We start from the raw sequence: 22,795 nt of genomic DNA on the forward strand, positions 1-22,795 counted from the left end.
GAAGAAACCATTAAATCACATATTCAGAGATTTACGTGTAAAATGATCGCTGTCTCGTGAAGTGTATCGCTGCTCAGTAAGATACAGACCTTTGTTACCGTGAAAGCTGTTACTTGCCAAGAATTAAGTAGTGTCATGTGAATTAATCCCTGGAAGAGTCTGCGAGGGGGAAATGTTCTCAGAATCTCCCGGAACATCCTACCTAATATGACCTGCAGCGTCATCCTCCATGCATGTACTTACATACACGATTCCACAATGACGTCAGGTTTAGGTTTCAAGTCCAAGTTTTTTTCCCCAGTGGATTTTTTTTTCCCCCCTTCCTTTCCTTATGAGAACTTCTGGTGTTAATTCATAGAACGTTACTGCATCTACAGCGATACGTCATAGCGGGGGAAATATCTGTAACATGTGGAGCTCGAAATGACAAGAAACAAGCACAAAGCATTCTGCTCATTCCAAACGTCTTCACATTAGTATAGGAGTCATTACCAGGCATGTATTCTCTATTATGCAAGTGCTTTAATGGGACATTGTTTCTACATGATGCTAGTATAAAGGTATAGAATAATATCCACAGATTACAGTGTGTGTATATATATATATATATATATATATATATATATATATATATATATATATATATATATATATATATATATATATATATTCATATATACTGTACATGTTCAACAGACTAAAGGGAACCGACTGGACAGTCCCCCTTTATATTCCTTCCCTATTACTTATTCGCTTAACACCCCGACACTCATTCAACGCCTCTGATGAGCTCCTTCTTACCCACATAAAAGATCCTTACTTTTATTTTCAAAGGCCTAGGGGGCGCTGTTTCTCCTTGTGGGGACTACTAGTTCATGTAGAGGATATTTATGGCATAGTACCATTGTATAGTATCAGCTCCATCTACTTGAATTAGTACCAGGTACTTTGTTTTTCTCTGTAGGTATAAGATCACCTCAAAGTAGCTGGCCATCCTAGAGATGCCATATGAAGATGTTGTGACACAATGTAGCTGACCACCGTAGTCAGTGGCGTAACTAGGAATGGCGGGGCCCCGTGGCGAACTTTTGACATGGGGCCCCGTGGCGAACTTTTGACATGGGGCCCCTCCCCCAACCGACACCAACGCCGAAGACCTCGACCGACCCCCTCCTCTGCACTCTATTATGTCCCTTAGTAAGCCCTGCACACAGTATTATGTCCATTAGTGGCCCCTGCACACAGTATTATGTCCCATAGTGGCCCCTGCACACAGTATTATACCCATAGTGGCCCCTGCGCCAGTATTATGTCCAGGATCGGCAAGTAATCCCACCCCATGTATGGGACCCTGATGGGACTTGGCAGCACTGTAAGCGACCGTCTGCTTCACCCCAAGTGTGAGAAGGAGCGCTATCGCAGGTCCTTCCTTCCAACCGCGACCAGGCTGTATAATCTACATCAGACCAAACGAAGAGCTCTCCGCACAGAGAACTAATGATTATGAGGATGACCATGAGGTCTTCCTCTTTCTCTTCTGTTTTTCCTTAGCTGCCATGGACTCCTAGTATATCTTCTCTTCTCAGCTTATCTGTGTCTACGTCTGTAACATATTACTCTGTATTATCCTGTATCTGTATTACTATGCTGCTGTAACACGCTGAAATTTCCCCAAGGTGGGACTATTAAAGGATTATCTTATCTTAAATAGGGCCTGTAGCGGCCAATTTAAAAAAAAAATAAAAATAAACCGCAGTGGTAGTGGCTGTCACCGGGCCCCGTAATGGCCCGGACCCTGTGGCAGCTGCCTCTATGGTAGTTACGCCCCTGACCGTAGTGTTGCCACATGAAGATGAAGTGACACAATGTAGCTGACCATCCTAGTGATTCCTCATGCAATTTTAATGACATTTTGGTATTGTCTCCGCTCACTTGGAATCTCATCTGAGGTGGTACCAACCCCCCCAGGTACTATCTGTAAGGAACATGAAAACATTTTAGTAAACTCGAGTGCAGTTAGGTCAGTTCCTTGTGTCTGATTTCCTCGGCCATCTCTTCTGTGCTCCATGTACAATGTAACACTTGGCTTTTACGTTGGATGACCTTACAGACTAGCGGTCCTGGCCTCTGTGTTACATTGCACCATGGATACACTTTCTGCTGACCCCTTTTTATATATTTTTCTTATTATTTCTTGGATTACGCACTTGTATCAAATCTTGACAGTCCTATGATTTGTGTGTAGTGTTTGTATGGTTTATATTATATACTCATTGTAGAAATATGTTGAGAACGCTCTTTGTTATTTATTCCTTTTCCTCGTACGCAGTTTCCTTTCCTACAAATCTGTTTCTCACTTTCCTGTAGATATTTTCTGGCCCTCCTGAAGACACTGCGGCTCCTCCCGTCCCTCCGCCTAGAATAACACCCCGGACCCACAAACCCATTACAATCTCTAAGCGGCCAGTCCGAGGGCGAAATGCTTTATATCTTGGACAAAGTGAAGAAGGTAAATTTGGGTTTCTTCATTGTCAAAAATAAACGCTAGATCTAACACATCAGGCTATTTCTTGAAGAAAGTCAGCGAAGCTTCTGGTAATGGTAAGTCATTGTAATGGCTCCCTGGCAAAATCGGCATCTTTACTTTCTGAAAGATATATCCTTTGGTCCTAAGGGTCCTCAAAACTCAAGAAAAGACCATTTGAAGACAATAACTTGCTGCCGGGGCTATTTCTTATATACTAATAACCTATTAGACCTTATTTATGGTTTGTAATGGGTGTGCAAAGATACCTATCATTACCAGACCCCAGAAAATCGGCCTAGCCCCGGAGACACACAGGTCGGTGCTTCAGGTGCCAACATATTGCCTTTCTTGTTGATATAAGCTCTTTGGAGCATTGAGAGTATTGTCCTAGGTGTTAAGCGGAACCCCCTCATTGCTCTGAACCTCAATAAAGGGGAAGGACACCGTCTGACTCGGTTAATCCGTTAAGCTGATATTTGAGTTGAGCCGATCTGGAGATTTCAGGATCGATTTTAAAAACCGATTTCCGATCATTTTCCATTCGATCCCGATCATGAAATTTGCTCGATCTTTCCTGATCCAGATCGCTCAACCCTATGAATGATATATATGTGCATAGGGTTAAGCCGATCTTGAGATAACCTCTGACCTCAATCCCACCGGAAAAGATTGGGATCAGAATTCCGATTGCGATCGTGAAATTTACTCGATCGCCGATCGGAATCCGATCTTTTCCGATCCCGATCGCTCAACCCTAGCTGATAGTCACATGTTAGTTTTCTTCCATCTTGTTTATACGTTCTTCTAACAAACAACAAGGAATAAAGCTTCCGTCTTGATTTACATTAGGGTGAATGATGGCGGACGTAGACCCCATGTGCTCAGTCTGCAAACCTTATGTTGCTCTTGTCCTATGGCAGATAAGAGCAATGGACTAAAATTAAACTGATGTGACCTTAGTAGAGATGAGTGAGTACTGTTCGGATCAGCCGATCCGAACAGCACGCTCCATAGAAATGAATGGATGCACCTGGTACTTCCGCTTTGACGGTAGCTGGCCGCTTAACCCCCCGCGTGCCGGCTACGTCCATTCATTTCTATGCAAGCGTGCTGTTCGGATCGGCTGATCCGAACAGTACTCGCTCATCTCTAGACCTTAGCCTAACCTGAAAATAGACGCGCATTCCATCTAGCTCAACCCATTATTCTACAGTGTTAGGCTCCAAGCACACAACCGCTTGCCATGTTTTTCGCAGCTAACTCACTGACCCCTGTATTATCATGGATCTGTGTAATGGCTCTGTGAGCCTGCGGCGTAACTCAGGACAGGTCCTATATCTCACTGTTTTGCAGGAAATCAATGGGTCTATGGAGGAACGGGCAACACAAAAAATTTCATACATGGCCGTCCATTCCATTGAACCACGGATACCGCACATGTACACACTGACATGCTTCCTTATGGAGAGGGGGAAGAACCCATTTTGGACTGGGTCACTCAAATGATATTGTTGTCACACGTTCCGGGATGGACCTAAAAAATCTCAATCTAACTCCGGTAGCATGACGTTCTAGAAGATATTGCATAGCATGTGTTTTGTGTTGCTTTGTTCCTAGAAGTAAGTGACTGCCCAGGGATAATCTTGAGCTTTCCATATAATAGATTGAGGCCAGATCCATATACTGTATTTGATCTTTGAACATCAAGCAGGGGGGAGGAACGTTGGTTGCACAGAGTCCCAGAAGAGATGAGCCGCTGCGGCTTTCCTCTTGTCCTGAAGAGCCAGCCTTAGAAGAAGAAGACAGCCATATTGCCACCACCTGCTGCACTTGGTGACAAGAATGGATTGAGCTGTGAATCGGAAGATGGCCGTCAACATCTTGTAGCCATTTGTGACTTTCTTTTCTTTTCATTCTTGTACTTTTCCCTGTCAACCATTTTTGTTTCCAAATACAAGCGTCCTCCCTATAAAGTCTCCAACGGGAGGAAACTAAAAATATTGATGGGAGCGCTTGGTTCATATGTTCTTATATAGCCGAATTTTATCTTCGGAACAACTTGTCTGGAAATGTCCAATTTGGAAATTCCCTTTTGTAGGGCCTGACTTTGGCAGTCAGCTGTAATCTGCATGGAAACCTGATAGCAAGATTTCAGTTCCTCTGTAGCGCCACCACAGGTGAAATGTGATATTGCACAATGTCCATGCAGATCAATTAGCTGTCTGTTAGGTCCTCCAGGGTGCGATACACTTTGGAGCCACGGTGTGCTTGAATATAGTCTTCAACATATGTTATAGATGAGGGGATACATAATACGTTGAAATTTGCTGAACTTTAAGTCAATACCTAGTTTGGAGATACCTTTAATGATTTCATTTGACAGAACTTATTGTGCGGAGCCGTCAGCAGATCTAGTGGTCCTTGTTGGCAGATTATAGTATCTGTACTACATTGGGGCTGCAGATGGCATCAACCTGGCAAGTATGGCGCCGTACATGCAACATTCTCTACGTCAGATGTACTCAGAAGTGTCTTCTCCAAATTGTTGCTGCACCGTAGACATTCACTTTATAATAACTTGGGGTTATTGAGTCCACTTTAGAGACTTGCTGCTCAGTCTATTTAGAGAGGTTTTTTTTTTTTTTTTTTTTTTTTTTTTTGAGAACTCTTAACCACTTCCGGACCGCCCATAGAGTATAAATGTCCGGATAGTGGTTGCCTTGTTCTGACAGAACGTACTGGTACGTCCAATCAGAACACAGCAGCTGCACGGAGATCGTGAAGCTGCAGCTGGAGCTCCCAGAGAGAAGGCAGGGAAGGTTTATTCCCTTCCCTGCCTTCTCGATCGCTGTGTATACAGCGCTCAATGAGCGCTGTATACACGGCTATGGGTGCCGCCATGATGCAGCTGCCCTCTGACCCGGTGGTCACGTGATCTGCTGGTCTCAGTGTCTTACAAGAGCTGCTGGATCCTACAGGACTCAGATCAGCTCTGTATACTGTGTATACATTGTGTAGGAGGCTGGATTCCTCCTGCAACTGAGGCTAAATGTACCAGCCCCAGTTATAGGAGAAATCAGCCTCCCTAACAACAAAAAAAAAGCAATCAGATGTCCCCAAAGGTCTCTTATGACTTAATGGGAACACGATCTGAAAAAAAAATAAAATATAATAAAAAAAGTTTTAAAAAAATGGAAATAAAATAATAATAAAAAAAAATACGCTAATAAAACGCTGTTATTAAAGGTTATAGCCCCACCCCCGACGACACCATACAAAGTAAAAATTACCATAACGGAGAGAAAAAACTATTTTATAAAGTTCTTCAGTGACACTTTGTGTTATTAAATTAAAAAATAATAATAAAGTGAAAACCAGACACAATTTCCCTGTAATGTCTGTAATGGGTCCCTATCTACCTTGTATCACGCCAATGTACATCCAGGTTTTGTGGCCGGAAAGGAACTCTAGCCATTGTCTCGAACAAATGTTGGGTAGTACATAATGTGTACATGCGCGAGATATGATTTGGAAGGCATTGTGGGCCGTGCTGGTGTGGGTCATTAGTTTGTAGGTTGGGATTGAGGATGGTACTGAACAGACCTTGTGACATTGGAAGCTTTAGTAGTATACCGGGTGCAAAATATAGCCATGAATCACACAGGTAAATTGTCCGATATCAGAAGCACACTATAGGAGAGCGAAAACAAATGTGTTGAATGGTCGTTCCTGGAGAAATACACTAAGAATGGTGATTAGGGTTGAGTGATTGTGTTTAGAAAAAGATTGGATTCCAATCGGCAATCGAGAAAATTTCACGATCGCCATCGGAATTCTGAACATGATCTTTTTAGGTGGGATCGAGATCGGTGATTATTTGGCTACTGGCCAAGCATTGTAGGAAAAGCTAACAATGTTAGCCTTCACACTAAGTATACGCTCCAGTCATTCTGAGCAAAGTGTATACTCCGTGTGAAGGCTCCGCTGCGGTTCCATAGGAATGAATGGAAGCAGCCGGCACAGAGCCTTAACCCCCTGTGCGCCGGCTGCGTCCATTCATTCTAATGGGAGACTAGCTAACATCTCTAGTAGCTACTTACCTGCAGAGATGGCTGGTCCGGTGCCCGGTGTTCTCGTTCTTCTTCGCCTCGCTGGCCTCGCCTCCCAGGTTAGTGTTTAAAGAGCTAGGAAGTAGGCGGGGCTTGTGGCTTAGGAGAGTGTGGGCGGGCACAGGGCGGGGTGATGTGACATCTCCCCTCCCAGTACCCGCCCACACTGTCCTAACCTGAGAGGCAGGGGGCAGCGAGGCGAAGAAGAACGAGAACACCGGGCACCGGAGCAGCCATCTCTGCAGGTAAGTGGACACCAGGGGGGACTAAGTAGCCAGAAGATTAATAAAAAATCCTCTGGCTACTTAGTGATTAAAAAAAATCACTACACAGCATGTATTCTAACAAGTAAAGCATTCAATTGTTAGATTCCATGCTGTATAGTGAATAGGATTGTTTTTAAAATCCGATCTCTGATTAGTAAAAAAAAATCCCATTGACTTGCATTGGGATCGGAATTGGGATCGAGATCGGGTTCGAATGAAAAATGATCAGAAATCTGATTATAAAATTGATCCTGAAAAGTCAAGATCGGCTCAACCCTAATGGTGATCCTATAGTAGGTCTGAGCACCACTAATGTGGCTTCTTCATATACTATTCCGTAGTTAACTATTTAATTATCCATTAGTTTGTTTCTATTCAGATGACGTCTCCATACAGAACGGCAATGGCGTCATCACCAACAGCGACCATCCTCTTCCTGTACAACGAAAGAAGCTCATGGCCCGATCCGAGACCCAAAGTTCCACAGACGAGTGCCCTGAAGTGGACGTTGCAAAAATGGTTTCCCTGATGCAGGAGAGAGGGGTGAAAACCAACGCTAACCACGTCAATGGAGATCTGCCTATATATTCTGTGCCAAATAAAGCATCGCCTGTGTATTCCAAAAGGCCTACAGTTCGCCCCAGAGAAGGTTCGATTATCTCTGTTACTCACTGCTACCATTTTGAGTACGAGTGTGCCCGGGTCATTAACTCCTTTGTTCCCATATGTAGGTGATCTTGAGAATATCAGTAAAGTTCGCTCACCAGGAGAGCGGCCGGTTATTTCTCGTCCTCCAGTAAGACCACCTGATCCACCATGTAGGGCAGCGCTGATGCCCAAAACAGAGCCCAGAGCAGAGGTCAACTCTGGTGTCAAAGAGGATATCCCATCATCCGTGTGAGTAATACGGACAGATCGCAAGATCAAGAGTAATAAATGATTCTATGATATCCTCCGATATTGATGTGATTTATTTTACTTTACAGTGTCGCCTCCCGGACCAAATTTTTTGAGAAGGCGTCAAGGCCAAGAGGAAGGTAATGTATAAATCGATAATGCATGCTCACATCTGCGCTATTGTTGTCCATTGACTATATAATAGGATCTGTCGTATGTCCTTTATTTTTTCACGGGCTTTGTTGGATGAAAAATTTGGGCTTGCAAAACATTTATGTCCAGAATCTTTTTGTCTGATACCGAAGATACAACTTTATTAATCTAAGCAAAGGGAAATTAAAACGTAGTCCACCGGCATTCGGCTCCGGATTAGGCCCGACTGAATGGGCCTAATAGAGAGGGAGCCTCGCGCTGCAGATGCCGCGGCTGAATCTACAGTAAGATAGGGCAGCTCACTTCTTTTTTCCGCTACTAACTAGCGGACAAAAGAAGCGAGCGCCTCCCGTTGATGTCAGTGGTAGCTGTTTTTGGTGGATTCCATGTCAAAATCCGCTGCCAAAAAATTCTGTGTGAACAGACCCTATGTTTGCTGGTGTAGAGGCGCCTGACACATTTAGGGTGGTTTTCAAATTAGTGGTCACGCAATTGTACCAGAAAACAGGTATTTTACCTGCAAAACCCGTGACATTATATGAATATTATTAGTAATGGGCACATTGTTGTGCAGGTGAGACAGTTCTCCAGCAAAACTGGGCGACCACCATCAGTGTGAAAAGCACACCGAACCTATTTTGGTGGAGTTGCCATCCAGATCACTCTTTTATGATCGGTATAGGGGGATGCTGCTATAGCCACGGTCCAATGGTTGGTTCTGCTAAATGAGTGATGGGTATCTGTGTATGCTACGTTCAGAGAAGGCCATGTATTTCTCAGACCTGCTGCCAGGGGTGAACCTGCCCCTTTCGCCGCCCGAGGCGAACGACAGAAAGAGGGGCAGGGCTAAGCAAAGGGGGCGGGGCTTAGCGGCGTTCGCAGGCACGGAGAGGACCTGCTCTCTGCCTGAGCGTGAGGGGAGGCTGCTGGAGCAGCGCTGTTCCAGTGGCCTCCCCAATCCACCGCTCGGTGCTAAGCCAGTCCAGGACAGCTTGTCCTGGACTGGCTTAGGTCAGCAAAAATGCTGCCCTCCCTGGGGCCCTGGCATAGCGCCGCCTGAAGTGGTCGCTTCAGGTCACCTCATGGGAGGTGCGGTGCTGCCTGCTGCGCCCATTAAACTCCTAAGCCCAGTATTTGCCTGGCTTAATATCAATAAATGACCGGTTGCACCATATTATATATCCGTATGCTCAGTACTTCTTGCTCTATAATATGCTACTTGCAGAACGGACTGCATTATACAATACTATAGGTTTCTTTGGAGTACAATATAAGCAATACATGCCAATGTAGTAGCTCATACAGAGCCATTTGATTGTCCACCACCTAGTCTATACCTAAAGCAAGCCTGGTTGTATCTATTGCAGGACATTTGTTGCATACATGGTAGCGCATACTGGGCTGGCATGGGGTGCAGATGGCTGGTAGAGGGTAGCTACATTCGGACATGCTGCATTGTTAGGGGCTTGGATCTCTGATCACACTTCACTAATGTTACTTGTTGCTTCTGTCTGTGTTCTAGGTCCAAGTTTTACTTTAATAACATTTATTTTTTTTCATTTCCCGCATAGCCCTCCTTCACCTCCCCATCGAATTCTCACAGAAGAAAGCTGAGTCTTTAAGGTATAAAAGTCTTATTAAGTCTCTCTTTTTGTTTGGCCGCCCCCAGGTGCGGGGACATATTGAACATGCATATTTCAAGGGGCTGCAGCAAGTTCGTTTTCCTTGTCACATTTGCAAAGACAGTCTTATAGAGTTCCTCTGACCGGATCGTACTTCTGAATATATTTACAGATCCGCTTATACTCTATAGAGTCACATAGATCCTATAGATCTGATATTATACATCATAGCTCTGTGCTATTATCAGTCTAGATCCCTTTTGGTATAAACAAGGGGATTTGTAATCTCAGGCTCCCTGTATTACACGTAGAAGAGGGCGCCCGGGTTATCTGGAAGGCATTGTGTAAGCTTCTTCTCGCCGCCACATTTCATCAGCTCACAAAGTAATACTTCAGCTCTGACTTGGATTATGGGAATTGTAGACCTAAAGAATAGGCGGTATAGGTATAAAGGATGCGATGGATGCCATCGAATAGAATATAACACGTTACATCAGAGATTGTTCCCTGTTATTTTTGTACTGATCATAAAACTGGACTGTGTGTATTGCACAGTAAATGCAGCGTTGTTACTATATATAATGTGATCATGATCAATATACCGTATAATAGATTTATTCTTATGCCATGGAAATTATCCTATGTAGCCCAGATCAATCCATACGGGTTCTGAACACTGGTCCGGGAATGAAGATGGGAGAGGGTCTTTTTTTTTTTTTTTTAGAAATGTTTTATAAATCCAGAAAATCCCCTAAGGGCTAGCTCACACGGGGTATATTGGGTCAGATTTTGACGCGGACTCTGCATCAGAATACGGCTCAAAAACCCGCCTCCCATTGAAATCAATGGGAGCCGGTCATCTTCTTTTTCCGCGAGAGTTTTTTTCCCGCTCGCGGTAAAAAGAAGCGACATGCCCTTTCTTCAGGCGGATCCGCCTAGCGACACCTCCCGCCCGACTAGGCCCATTCATTTGGGCCTAATCCGGAATGGAATGCCGCGACTGGATGCTGATGCACTGCATCGGCAACCAGACGCGGCTAGCCGTTTTTTGGAAAGGAATCTGAGGCGGCCTCCGCGTCAAATTCCGGTCCAAAAAACTTACGTGTGAACTAACACTTAATCTCATCATGCCAGGTTATAGCTTGCTGAATTACGGGCGACTGATGCGGACCCCAGGAGACTGTGGTCTGGATATACCATCTTAGGACGAGGGGGCTAGATGTGGGACTAGCAGGGAATGTTATGTGATTCCTAATACCCGACCAAGGGGCTTCTCTGGCTTGTTCTAGTTTTCAGATTGAGGCCGGGTTCACACGATGTATTATGGCACGTAATGTGGTACGGAGACGACGCGGGAGCTTTTGCGGGCCATATATGCTCCCATTGTTTTCAATGGGAGTCAGTACCGTATACGCGGTGCTATTTTGCGGCCGTGATTTTGCAGCGGCCGCAAAATAGCGCCGCGTATACGGTACCGGCTCCCATTGAAAACAATGGGGAGCGTATACGGCCCGCAAATCTCCCGAGCCGTCTACGTACCACATTACGTGCCATAATACATCGTGTGAACCCGGCCTAACACCTTGCACCGCTCCCTATTTCCCCAATAGTCAGACTTCCACTAGTAAGTAGTCACAGCAGGCTACCCCCCACTCCTGCCAGTAGTCACCGCAACAATAACTCCTTCCATACGCTCCTGTAACGCACCTACCAGGAAGCTACAGTACATACAAGTCGTCTAGAGCTGTATGTAACGTCTATGTCTCTGTTCACACATATAGAAGAAGCACAGAGCAGTCTTCTGATAAATATGTCTGCTTTCTATTCCTAGTAGGAGCGGTACTGTACATGAACTTGTCTGCTAAGTGAGATGTGGTCAGTGACCGTAGCCTGCTCCTTGCGTTCTGCTTTGGTTGGAAGCAGCAACCAAAACTGTAATAAAATAAAATTATTTCAAAGCAGCGGCGTGAGTAGTGGAAGCCCTGGACCCCGCACGGCTGTGAGCTGCATTTAATATTACAATATTTGACTTATCGTGGATAGGAGAAGACTGAGCGGTCCTCAGGACATTGCTAGTATCATGACCTGCAGGAATGCAACATTCACGGCCTCTGTGTTCACCCAGTTTATCGAATATTTTCTAGAACTTTTCATAAATAGGTAAAAGAAATGTAATAATATTGTAATATTTCTTATTTAAGAAATAGGTTTCCTTATCCATCCATCCATCCATCCATCCATCATGTTACTTTTTATATATTAGTCTATGGAGAGGTGAGGGGGAGGAGGAGGCTGCTAGGAAACAAAAATAACTGTGGCTGTACTCTGCTATTAACTTTTTAAGGCTGGGGCCCCGTATTGTGTAAACGCCCGCCATCGCAGCATTTTACAGTCAGGGCAAAGTGGATGGGAGTCTAGCGAATCCCATGCCCACTTTGCAGTAAAAACCGCAGTGCGGACATGCAGCGGTTTTCCCATAGGTATAATTGCAACAGAGAGTTCCTGGAGGAAACCTCTGCACACTCTGTTTAAAGCGTTGCGATGCGTTGCAGCACTTTTATTGCTGTGGGATGCCACATGGGGCCTTAGCCTAATGCTGCTAGGCGTCAAGATAGCAGGCTACCACTACACAGAATGGAGCAATAACTCAGTGAACAGGCTCCTCCTCACCCTCCCCTCTCCGTAGAGTTCCGTTCATGAAAAGGAAAGCATGTCTTATAAGTAAAAAAGGAAACCGATTTCTTTAATAAGATATATTACAAAGTTTATTCTATTCACAAGTCCTATCTCTATATGTAAAGTTGTTTTATAATTGGAGGTGTCTTCCGGACTTCTACATATAGGTTATAGGCTTAGAACGTACCGGGCTTTCCAATGTATATAACAGCACTTTGCATCTCTTTTTCCAAGATCTTACAATCATGTTCCATGGCTGGTCCAAGGAAAGAGGCCGATGGTGTTGCCAGGGTGGTTCCTCCTGGCATACATAGACAAGGAGTACATTCCATGGTGGACTAGTGAGCAGGATTCAGATTGAGCCACTCCATTCATTCTGCTGGGAAGTTTGAAGAACAATGACTTTGTCCCCTGTGCCATACACCTGCTAGAAGTGATGTCTGCAAAAAACACCCATCAGAGCTTTTGCAACTTTTACCTATTTGTACAAGGAAAGGACGATACGTGAAGAAAACAAATCTCAAGCCGTGAGTCTTTGAAGTTATCATTTGGGGATCGGCTACCTGTGTTTGCTATAGCAGCACATAGCTTACCCCTGGAATAAGCTGAAGGCGTTGCTCAGTACAATTCTGAATTACACAAGAGGATTCAGAAGAAACGGATGGTTAAAATACATCAGCCTGGACGGAAGAATTGTATCAGGGCAGCAGAAGAGCTTTCGCACTGTCTTGTATTATTTATTAACTGGTTATAGGAATATTCATATTAGTTCCAGCCGTCTACCAGTGTTTTATGTAGGTCGTATAAAAGCATCAAATAAGACAATTTTAATTCACCTTCATAGGAAGGAGTACGTACGTAGACCTTTTATGGCACGGTGAAGATGAAGGGCAATTCTATACTGACACATGAATGCAAATGTACAGTGCCTTGTTAACAGGAGAGAAGTCAACGAGGCATATGGAAGTCCATGGAGGAGTAGTCATCTGAAATGGATACCTCCTGTATGGTGGAGGCGCCTGCGCTACAACCTTTCCTGATGTGATCTAGTCATTCCCTCTTCATAGTCTTACATGATATCATTTCCAAGCCAATTGCATAACCTACAATCTGTATCGTGGAGTTACTCAACCAGTAACCTCCGCGTGAGCCGATGACCAAATCTACATTGTCATGTATAACTACAGTCTTGGCGATAAGCCGATACGTCGAGTATTTCATCTCATTCCATTGACGTGTATGGGACTAAGCTTCAGTAATGGCAACAGTCCATGACTGTCTCTGGGTCTATGTCCCCACGTCTTCAACAATAAGAGATAAGATAAGATAATCCTTTAATATGGCCCTTTGTAATATATCATTAGTTGTTGCTTCTGATATATATGAAGGTCAGTGGATCAACAGAGCTCTGGTGTAGGAGAACCTTTCATCACGAACTCCATGACGTTGCATCCGTCGATAGGTGCCGCTCTACTGATTCTGGCACAGATGGAATATTTGTTCCTGAGCAATGGGTGCTGTTAGTTGCAGCATCCAATTAGATAATTATCTGGGACCACCCACTTGACAGTATAGAGCCTAATTAGCATATTGGGTGCTGAAGCTAACAGCAACAATTGCTCCGGGGCTAGAGAAAAAATTCCAACTGCACTAGGATCTACGAAGCAGTTGGCATTGGTGGAGGAGCTTGACGTTCATCTTTAAGTGCAATAGAGCTCCAAAGTGACTTATAATACTAAAAGCTGAAACGACTCCAACTTTTAGAAGCTGGGGTTATGCTTTAATATGGTAATTTAAAGGTTTGCCCGATATTTTAATCCAGAGAACAGGTGACAAGTTTCTCACCAGTGTCTGATATCTGGTAGCCCCACTGAACAGCAGTGCAGGGTCACGTGTGTCCCATTTGGGATGCATGGGTGCTGCATCTCCATTTAAAATGGGGTCGCTGAGCACGGTGTTTGTCAGAAGGAATAAGGTGCAAATATTCTGCAACTTAAGACTCCGGTTAACAAGAACGATGGTCCAACTGTTGGTTCCATATTGACCACACACTTATCACCTATCCCATGGACAGGTCTTACGTTTCAGTCTTGGGACAATGCCCTTAGGCTGAGTTCACACTGGGTATTTTGGTCAGGATTTTGAGGCCGTATTCGCCTCAAAATCCGGACCAAAAAGACGGCTCCCATTGAAATGAATGGGAACTGCTCAGGTCTTTTTTCTGGGAGCCATTTGTTCCGGCTCCCCGAAAACGGAACGGACATGCTCATTCTTCAGGCCTTGCGAATCCGCCTGTAGACACTCCCTCCTCCCGACTAGGCCCATTCATTGGGCCTAATCCGGAGCAGAGTGCTGGGACTGGATTCGGTGCACTGCATCGGCATCCAGTCGCGGATACCCGTTTTTTGGTCCGGAAATTGAGGCGACCTCCGTGTGCACTCAGTCGTAGGGTATGAATGAAGGTGTAAACTCTCTATAATAATCTGTACAAGTCTGCAGCACAGATATGTTCTCAGATTTTGGCACTGTCTCAGAATTCTGATCTGCTTTGTTTGGCAACATTCCCCATTGTTTCTTTCTTAAATCTGTAGGAAGCCAGTCCCTGTAGGTTCCAGGCTCTTCCATGTTCACAGATTGGAAGGTGTAGTGACAGTGCATTGTAATATAAGAAATGAATGAAGGCCTTAATGAAGTTGTGAAAGATCTTAAGGTGCAGCCGAGATGAGACCCTGAAGACCTCACCTGCTGTCCCAACGAGGATACATTGTTGGAATTGATCTAACGTTCCATCCTGAAACTCCTTGCTATTACTTGACCTGTTATGGACTCCACTTTTAATGACTTGCCTGGATGTTTTCGGGATTCTCCATTTTGAGAAGAGCTCCTTTATCCTCTCCACAGTCTTATTACATGGTGCAGTGATGTGCAGGTGAGAACATCCAGGTGTTTTATGCTCTACAGACTGCCAACATTTTAATCCTGTGATCTTTGGCGCACTTTCAATTGTGTTGTAGCTTTTCTTGTGAATAGTTCTGTAAACTACTCTGTAAATATTTCAGTGTCATTCCTATTTTAATGAAGGGTTACATTTCCAAAGTATGAAGGAATTAGACAATAAATGTGATGTTGCAGGTCACGCTTGTGTTTTGTTTCTTGGTGTCTTAAGTTGAAAGGAATCCACAGTCCTAGAAAACGTCTGCCCGTTGCTTCATCTGTAGATGTATGATGATTGAGGGGATATCGTCACTCCATAGGGAGAGAACCACCATTAAGGTGTGTGGAGTCTTATTAAGCCATGAGCGCTCCACTGTGCAAAGGAACATGGGAAGAATATGCAAATCGGACTTCCATGATGTAATTAGGAAGCCAGTGCCTCAAGAATGCACACCAATAGAGGGCGCTGACTGAGAATGTGCAAGTCTGTCTTCCATGACCTCTACCAGGTTATAGTCCTCTCTACATCGGGCTGATGAGATGCAAGTACATCGAAACAGCTGTCCTCGATTGAGAGACTATACCTGGTAATAATCCGAGCGTCATTGCAAAACAAAGGCCTCTTGGAAGGTCGGACATGACGCAAAAGGGAGCAACCTTTATTGGGTTATGTCACTGGAATTCTGTCTTCCCAACTACATCAGGGAAGATAGGCTTGCACATTCCAGTGAGCGCCCTCTATTGGTTTGCAATACTGAGACAAGCATCTGACTTCCATGATGTAATTAGGAAGACAGATTTGCATATTCTTCCCATGGCAATTAGGAAGACAGAGTCTCAATCAAACATACCATGTTCCTTTGCACAGTGGAGCGCTCATGGCTTAATAAGACTCCACACACCTAAATGGTGGTTCTCTCCCTATAGAGTGACGATATCTCCTCAACCCTGTCTAAGCCTCTCACCTCTGCCAGATCAGTCCTCTCTACGCCAAGCTGATGAGATGCAAATACATCGAAACGGCTGTCCTTGGCTGAGAAGACTGTATCTGGTATAATCCCAACATCATTGCAAACAAAGGCCTCTGAGAAGGGCGGGCATGATGTTAAAGGGAGCGCCCTCTATAGGATTGTTTGACTGAGACTCTGTCTATCTAATTACATCATGGAAGATAGACTTGCACATTCTCAGGGAGCGCCCTCTATTGGTGTGCATACTTGAGGCACTGACATCCTAATTACATCATGGAAGTCAGATTTGCATATTCTTCCCATGTATGTATGAGGAGTTATTAATGTATGTATTATGATACTCACACATAGAACATGGGCATATGCAGTTTTATAGACTGGTAGAAAGCCAACAGTTTGCTGAATTCTGGCATTCCCGTTACGTGCCCCGGGACTGGAGATATCGGTGCCGTTACCGATCTCTACCCACTGTCAGAAGGGCATTCCTCAATAGCTGAGCTGTGAGGAATACCCCTATTATATATACCCCTGCTATATTACTAAGACTACTCTGTATGACGGTGTCTATGGCTTCATAGTATGGAGAGGTGCCACCAGTGGTGAACCAAGCTTCTGGAGTTCTTCGACATTGTGATGCCTAGAGGTGGCAGCGGGTCTGTCCTCGACAGCAGTGTGGACAGGTGAGTAAATGATCATCTACCTATTGCAATAATACAATAAGCAGCGACCTATTAAAAATGAATTCCGTCCCCCCGTTTATGCCATGAGGCGCTGCCCCCGGGCGCCTCCCTACAAGCTCTTTAGCAACATAAAGATACCGAGAAAAGAAATCTGCGCAATGTCTTATGTGAAACACTTCAACAGTTCAATATTTATGGTGAATTTTTTTTTTCATTATAGATTTCCTTTACTTCAAGCTGAATTTCACATTCTGAATATATATGGATATATTACCTCTGTTATCTGCCTTTATAATGGGCTTTTTTTTAATCATCAATCCTTTATTTTTATGCAGCGCCATCTCTGACTTTCAGCTGTACCAGGGTGTAGAAAATGACTTGAGCCCCAATTATCACGCAATACTGGAAATGCTCCATTAAAATGTTAATGCTCCAATGGCATCTGCTGATCGATAGATGTAACATGGTGCGGTCTCAGCTGGGATCTACGGTGCTTTTAGTTCAGGTCATTAGACCCATGGGCAGGTCAAGATTTGCAGCCATATTATTAACTCTGAATATTAATTCGTTTCCACCATCCAAATGAGGCCTTAGCTGACTGCCGTAAAATCGACCGTGACTGTTATTTTAATGTAACGCGATTATGACAGAAGATACAATAATGAAGCGTGGCGACAGGAGCGGGAATATAACCATGGAGCGCAAATGTGACAACACGATAGCTAGAATGGAAGTGGATTGTTCTATCCTCACTTTAAAGCCTATACAACCTTTCAATAACTTTCCATTTGTGGGTACAAAGCTATAACGAGTAATGAGATTAATAAAGCACTTGGGGGAAGATAGAAACTTACTCTATAGCACCAGCTGCCTGTGTTTCTGTCTCATTCACCTCACCTTTAAGGAGTGCTGAAGATTAGCAAATGAGTGTTTAGTACCGAGCGACAAAGCAAGATGATAATAGTAATCTCATCCGTATGTACTACCTACCTGGTGAGGTGGTGCTTGTAAACTTCAACCAAAGCAAACAAATGGAGCTGTAGTAAGGAGGAAGGAGCAGAACAGCCACTTCGACCACCAAGGAAAGAGGCATGTGTCAGACTATATCTCACGTCTTAGGTAAAAGGTAGCCGCTAGCTGTGTCTTGATCCTGCTTATATGCAGTCAACAAAACACATAGCAGATAAGCTTAATCCATTATCTAGGGGCTTTTGTACCAGTTTTTAGATCTCTACTTGAATACCATTTCCTACGTTGCAAGAGCTAAAGTGATTCCATAATCAAAATGAATGAGGCAATTGCTGAATGTTCAGTTCCCTGCACAGAGGTGAAACACGTCCATCATATAGGTTTACCTTGATGGTTTTATGAGTGATGTACTGTAGAAGTTGCAAAAATTGTAGATAATGAAGGCAAACTTTGTAATACTTTCTTATTCTGAATAGCAAAGGAGTAGGTATATCTTGGTTTGGAGGAGTTATATCGCACATTGGCTGGTAGGAACCTGATGCAACAAATAACTCAGTAAGTTCTGGGCAACTAGAATCCCCAAACACTGAGGCAAAAACAGTCCTAGGTGTGCTATGCTCTCCCAACCGGAGTGGAACCAGGCCTCAGAGTTCTTCACCAGAGCTCCTGATGGTGGAGATGGACTTGGTAATAGTCCGAGTTCCGGATCCGCAACTTCCCAGAGAGTGACGCACACCCAGCGAATCCCAAGAAAGAGGACACAGACACTAACCTTAGAGTGAAGTCCAAGAGAGCAGGAAGGAATGGAGTCGCAGATGAGCAGAAGGGTGATCCAGGGAATACACGCAGATATCCGAGGAACAATTCTGTGGTCAAGCAAGCCGGGTCGATAACTGGAGGCCACGCGGTAGCAGAAGCAGAGGCAGAAGCGTAGTCATGGAACCTGGGTCATACACAAGAGGTCAATAGAGTAGCCAAATCAGGATCCAAAAGGGAGGTCAGGAGGAAGCCAAAGTTCATACACAGGAGGTCACGAAGGTACCAAATCAGGATCATGGAAGAGAGGTCTGTAAGGAAAGCCGGGTCAAACAATCCAGGGAATCCAAGAGCAGGGACAGGAGAGGAGCAGGAGAGGTGACTCTAGGGAGCTGATACTGTGGATTAACATAACCAGCCTAAATAGCCTCAGGCCCGCCGCTGATCCCCTTGACCCGAAAGTGCTGGCTCCAGCGCCGGGGAAAACCAGAAACTCTGCCAACTCCAGCAGAGGCCTCCGGCCTATCCTGCGCCGGAACCAGCGGCTATTTCAGTGCTGAACACAGAGCGGGCGGGGAACCTCCACTCAGCACAGCGGAGTCCCCGGTCCAACCTAACATTGGCTATCAGCTTCATGCTTCTTCCAGTTTCCTATGGCTTCAAGAATTTGTTCTTCCCAAGGTTCGCACACCAGCAGATCTGATCATTATAGAAGATGCATAAAACAAATACGGCATTATTTTTAGCATTAGTAGCCCAGTCTTCCAAGATTCCACAATGCACCAGGAAGCCAACAAAATTCATCTTGAATTTGGGATTGATGTAAAAGAATATTTTCCACATTCTTCTTGTATGGATCTATTTCTATTACCCCTATGAAGCCATAACAGTAGCAACTGGCACTGGGGCCCTGGGGATTGCGACTTCAAAGGCCTCTTCTGTACAGTATATTTATCCACTCGCTCAACAACTACTTTGACTATGAGGAAGTTATATCTCACTCCCGCTCTCCCTATGGGCAGAAGTCATTGGATTTGCTTGTGAGGAATAAAAGCTCTGTCAGCACATTACCATCTATAATACCGTATCAAACAATGTGGTCAAAGTCATGCAAAAACTCAATCAATTTCAGGTCCGCTGAGGTCAGCAGAATGATACATATGTTCTGTATTGTGTGAGACTCATACATCAAGTCGAGAAATCCCTGGATGTACACTGGGCTTACATTCCAAGAGATTTTATGGTATTAACCTTAAATTGGTTATATAAACTATAGGTATTAGGGCTTCCCATTCGCAAACTGTGACTTATTAGAGTAAGCTGCTCTACAACACACACGGAACGGATTGTGGAATTGTTCAAGCCCAATAATCTGATATCCTCCTCCATCGTCATTCAAGATTTGGACTTCTTTAGAAAGTGACTCTTCTCCTTCCGCCAGATATTTCTCTCTACAGTATATAGCGTATGTCATACTGCGTCACGGATACAATCTCAATGGAAGGTCCATCATAAAAAATGAAGAGGTCCTTATATTTTTATTTTATCAATGAAGTAGTACGACATAGCCTTAGAGTCTTGGAGAAAGTCTTCCTCTTGTATCCATCAGAAAGAGAAGCCTAAATCCGCTCATCTCTAGTGGTGACCACAGACCATTTCTTTGTTCTCATCCTTTTTGGATCTTGTTTTGGTCACTTTTGCATGTTGTCATTGCTCTGACCCCCTAGAGGTAGCATGAGGCGATGTCTACAATGCACAGAAGTGGGTAGTGCAGCTGATACAGGATGACACATCAATGGCCAGAGTATGGAGCAGATACCAAGAGACAGTCCAGTAATACCAGGAGAGGTGGAGGGGGCCATAGGAGGGCAACAACCCAGCAGCAGGACAGCTACCTACTCCTTTGTGCAAAATGACCTCCACTCCAGCAGGCCACCAATATCCAAGTGTTACTCAAACTGCCAAAAAGACTCCATGAGGTTGGTTGTAGGGCCAGACGTCCACAAGTAGGTGTTGTGCTTATAGCCCAGCAACGTTGCAGGGAGATTGCCAATCTTGCTGTTCTTTGGCAGATGGCAGATTCAACATTGGTGCCCTGTGCTCTTCACAATGAACACAGGTGACAGACGTGACAAAGTCTGGAGATGCCATGGAGAAAGTTTCTGCTGCCTGCAACATTCTCCAGCATGACCGGCTTCGCAATGGCTTAGTAATGGTGTGGGTGGCATTTCCTTTCATGAGTAGCCAGAGGTACCCTGACTGCCATTAGGTACTGGGATGAGATTTTCAGACCCATTGTGAGGCCATATGCAGGTACAGAGGGCTCTGGGTTCCTTCTGATGCATGACAATGTGGCTGAAGCATGTCTGCAGTTCCTGCATGATGAAGACGTTGACGCTATGGACTGGCCTGTCCGCTCCCAAGAGCTGAATCAAATGGAGCACATCTGGGACATCATCCACCAACGTCACAATGTACCACAGACTATCCAGGAGTTGACGGATGCTTTAATCCAGGTCTGGGAGGAGATCCCTCAGGGGAATATCCGCCACCTCATTAAGAAGATCCCCATATGTTATAGGGAGGTTATACAGGTATTTCCTTGTATGTTCTACTTTGATTGAGTATCATTCCAAACCCCGACCTCTGAGGGATATTCATTTACATTGATCATTATTATGTTTTATTGTTCTCAACACATTACACAATGTAATGAATAAAGATTTGCAACTGGAATATTTAATTCATTGATCTCTAGGATGTGGTATTGTAGTGTTCCCTTTATTTATTTTTTTTGAGCAGAGTAAATCAAGCCAGGTGCTGGCAAAACGCGTTGGGTTGCGTATTCTCTCCTCTCCCATATGTTCTACATTGAGACATAAGTTATCATTACTATTGCTTATTTACTTCTACCTGCTATACATTACTTGATTCTGCAAGGGCGGGTTCACATCTGCGCCCTGTCTCCACTTTAGCCAATATGGCCGGTTTCCATCTTCTGCCCCGCAAAACTGGACAAGAGATGGAAACCCGGCAGTCTGTTTTCAAACCCATTCACTTGAATGGGTTTGCAAAGGTGACCACCTGTGTGAGTCTTCTGCCTGTCCACAGACACAAAGCAGGACACTAAGTCGGACAGGACTTTGTGTCCGGTTAAAAAATGGTTTCCCCACTGATAGGCAGAAGATGCACATGGGCGGTCACAGTGAATGGGTTTGAAAACAGACCGCCGGGTTTCTGTCTCCTGCTCAGTTTTGCGGGCAGAAGACGGAAACCGTCCAGATTGGCTAACCCGGAGACCGGGCGCAGACGTGAACCCGCCCTTATTTTGATAGTCGTTTCTGCATAGTTTTTGTTATTACCATTATCATTGTATAAAATTCCTGGGTATCTCTCCTGACTCATAGTGATGTCTCCTATAACTGGAAGAATTTGCTTTTTCTTCGTCTCGCCCAGGCAGCCAATATGACTTCTTCCAGCCACCAGTTGTGTGCAGAAAATAGAAAAAATGCAAGGCCATCTTAACACTTTGTGGTTTCTTTTTCCGGAAAGCATTGAGGGATCGGTTGTACGACAGGAATCTTGGCAGTTTTGGGCAAAATGAAGAGGAAGAAGGGATTTCCTCCAGTCAGAGAAGACATCACTATGAGTCACTGGATTTTAAGGTTCATCCTGGGGCACCCAACGCCAATGACTTGTAATGAGGTTATTTTGATGGGATAATAGCACCATTCCTTATTTGCTCTGACAGAATCTGGGCACATGTGAACAGAGCCGAAAGTATTGTTTTGTCCTTTTCTGCCAGGGTGTTAAAAAATCAGTTTCGTTATTACTTAGTCACATGTTGGATGACATTACATGCCCTGACGTTACAACTCTAACCCGAATGGTAAAAATGCTCAATCTTTCGTATATTACTATGTAACTAGGCACAGGAGGACGTCGGATAAAGAAACAAAGCCAAGGAACCTCTGACCCAGAGAGCACCCCAAAGACCACCTTGTATCCCACAATCATAAGATCTGTCAAGCGGTGGTAGACGGCTCTTCCAAAACTACCACTCCCAGCCAAGTACATGACACGAGTCCAGGGCATTAGAAAAACGTGATGTGAACCTAGTCTAAGACGTGTATTCATGGTGCAGAATAGAATGGTTTCAATGTATTTGCAATGCTGTATCTGCACTGGACATGACCTGTGAACTATGATGACCTGAACTGTTCCAGCACCTTACC

General features: G+C 44.5%; 1 protein-coding gene across 3 annotated transcripts in view; it reads left to right on the forward strand.

Annotated features, from left to right (window-relative positions):
- The window catches only part of OPHN1 (oligophrenin 1), a 78,746-nt gene extending 63,370 nt beyond the window's left edge, over positions 1 to 15,376 (forward strand). For 2 of the 3 annotated variants that reach the window (XM_075258935.1, XM_075258937.1), the window contains 6 exons: positions 2,368 to 2,509; positions 7,282 to 7,551; positions 7,634 to 7,799; positions 7,889 to 7,939; positions 9,524 to 9,575; positions 12,485 to 15,376. In XM_075258935.1, coding sequence (XP_075115036.1) covers positions 2,368 to 2,509; positions 7,282 to 7,551; positions 7,634 to 7,799; positions 7,889 to 7,939; positions 9,524 to 9,566 — 672 coding nt within the window. In that variant the 3' untranslated portion in view covers positions 9,567 to 9,575; positions 12,485 to 15,376. Of the gene's footprint in view, positions 1 to 2,367; positions 2,510 to 7,266; positions 7,552 to 7,633; positions 7,800 to 7,888; positions 7,940 to 9,523; positions 9,576 to 12,484 lie in introns of all 3 variants that reach the window. The other variant, XM_075258936.1, reaches the window with a different exon arrangement.
- Positions 15,377 to 22,795: the final 7,419 nt, after the last annotated feature.

This window comes from Leptodactylus fuscus, chromosome 11, assembly GCF_031893055.1.
Source record: "Leptodactylus fuscus isolate aLepFus1 chromosome 11, aLepFus1.hap2, whole genome shotgun sequence".
Classification (NCBI taxonomy): Eukaryota; Metazoa; Chordata; class Amphibia; order Anura; family Leptodactylidae; genus Leptodactylus; species Leptodactylus fuscus.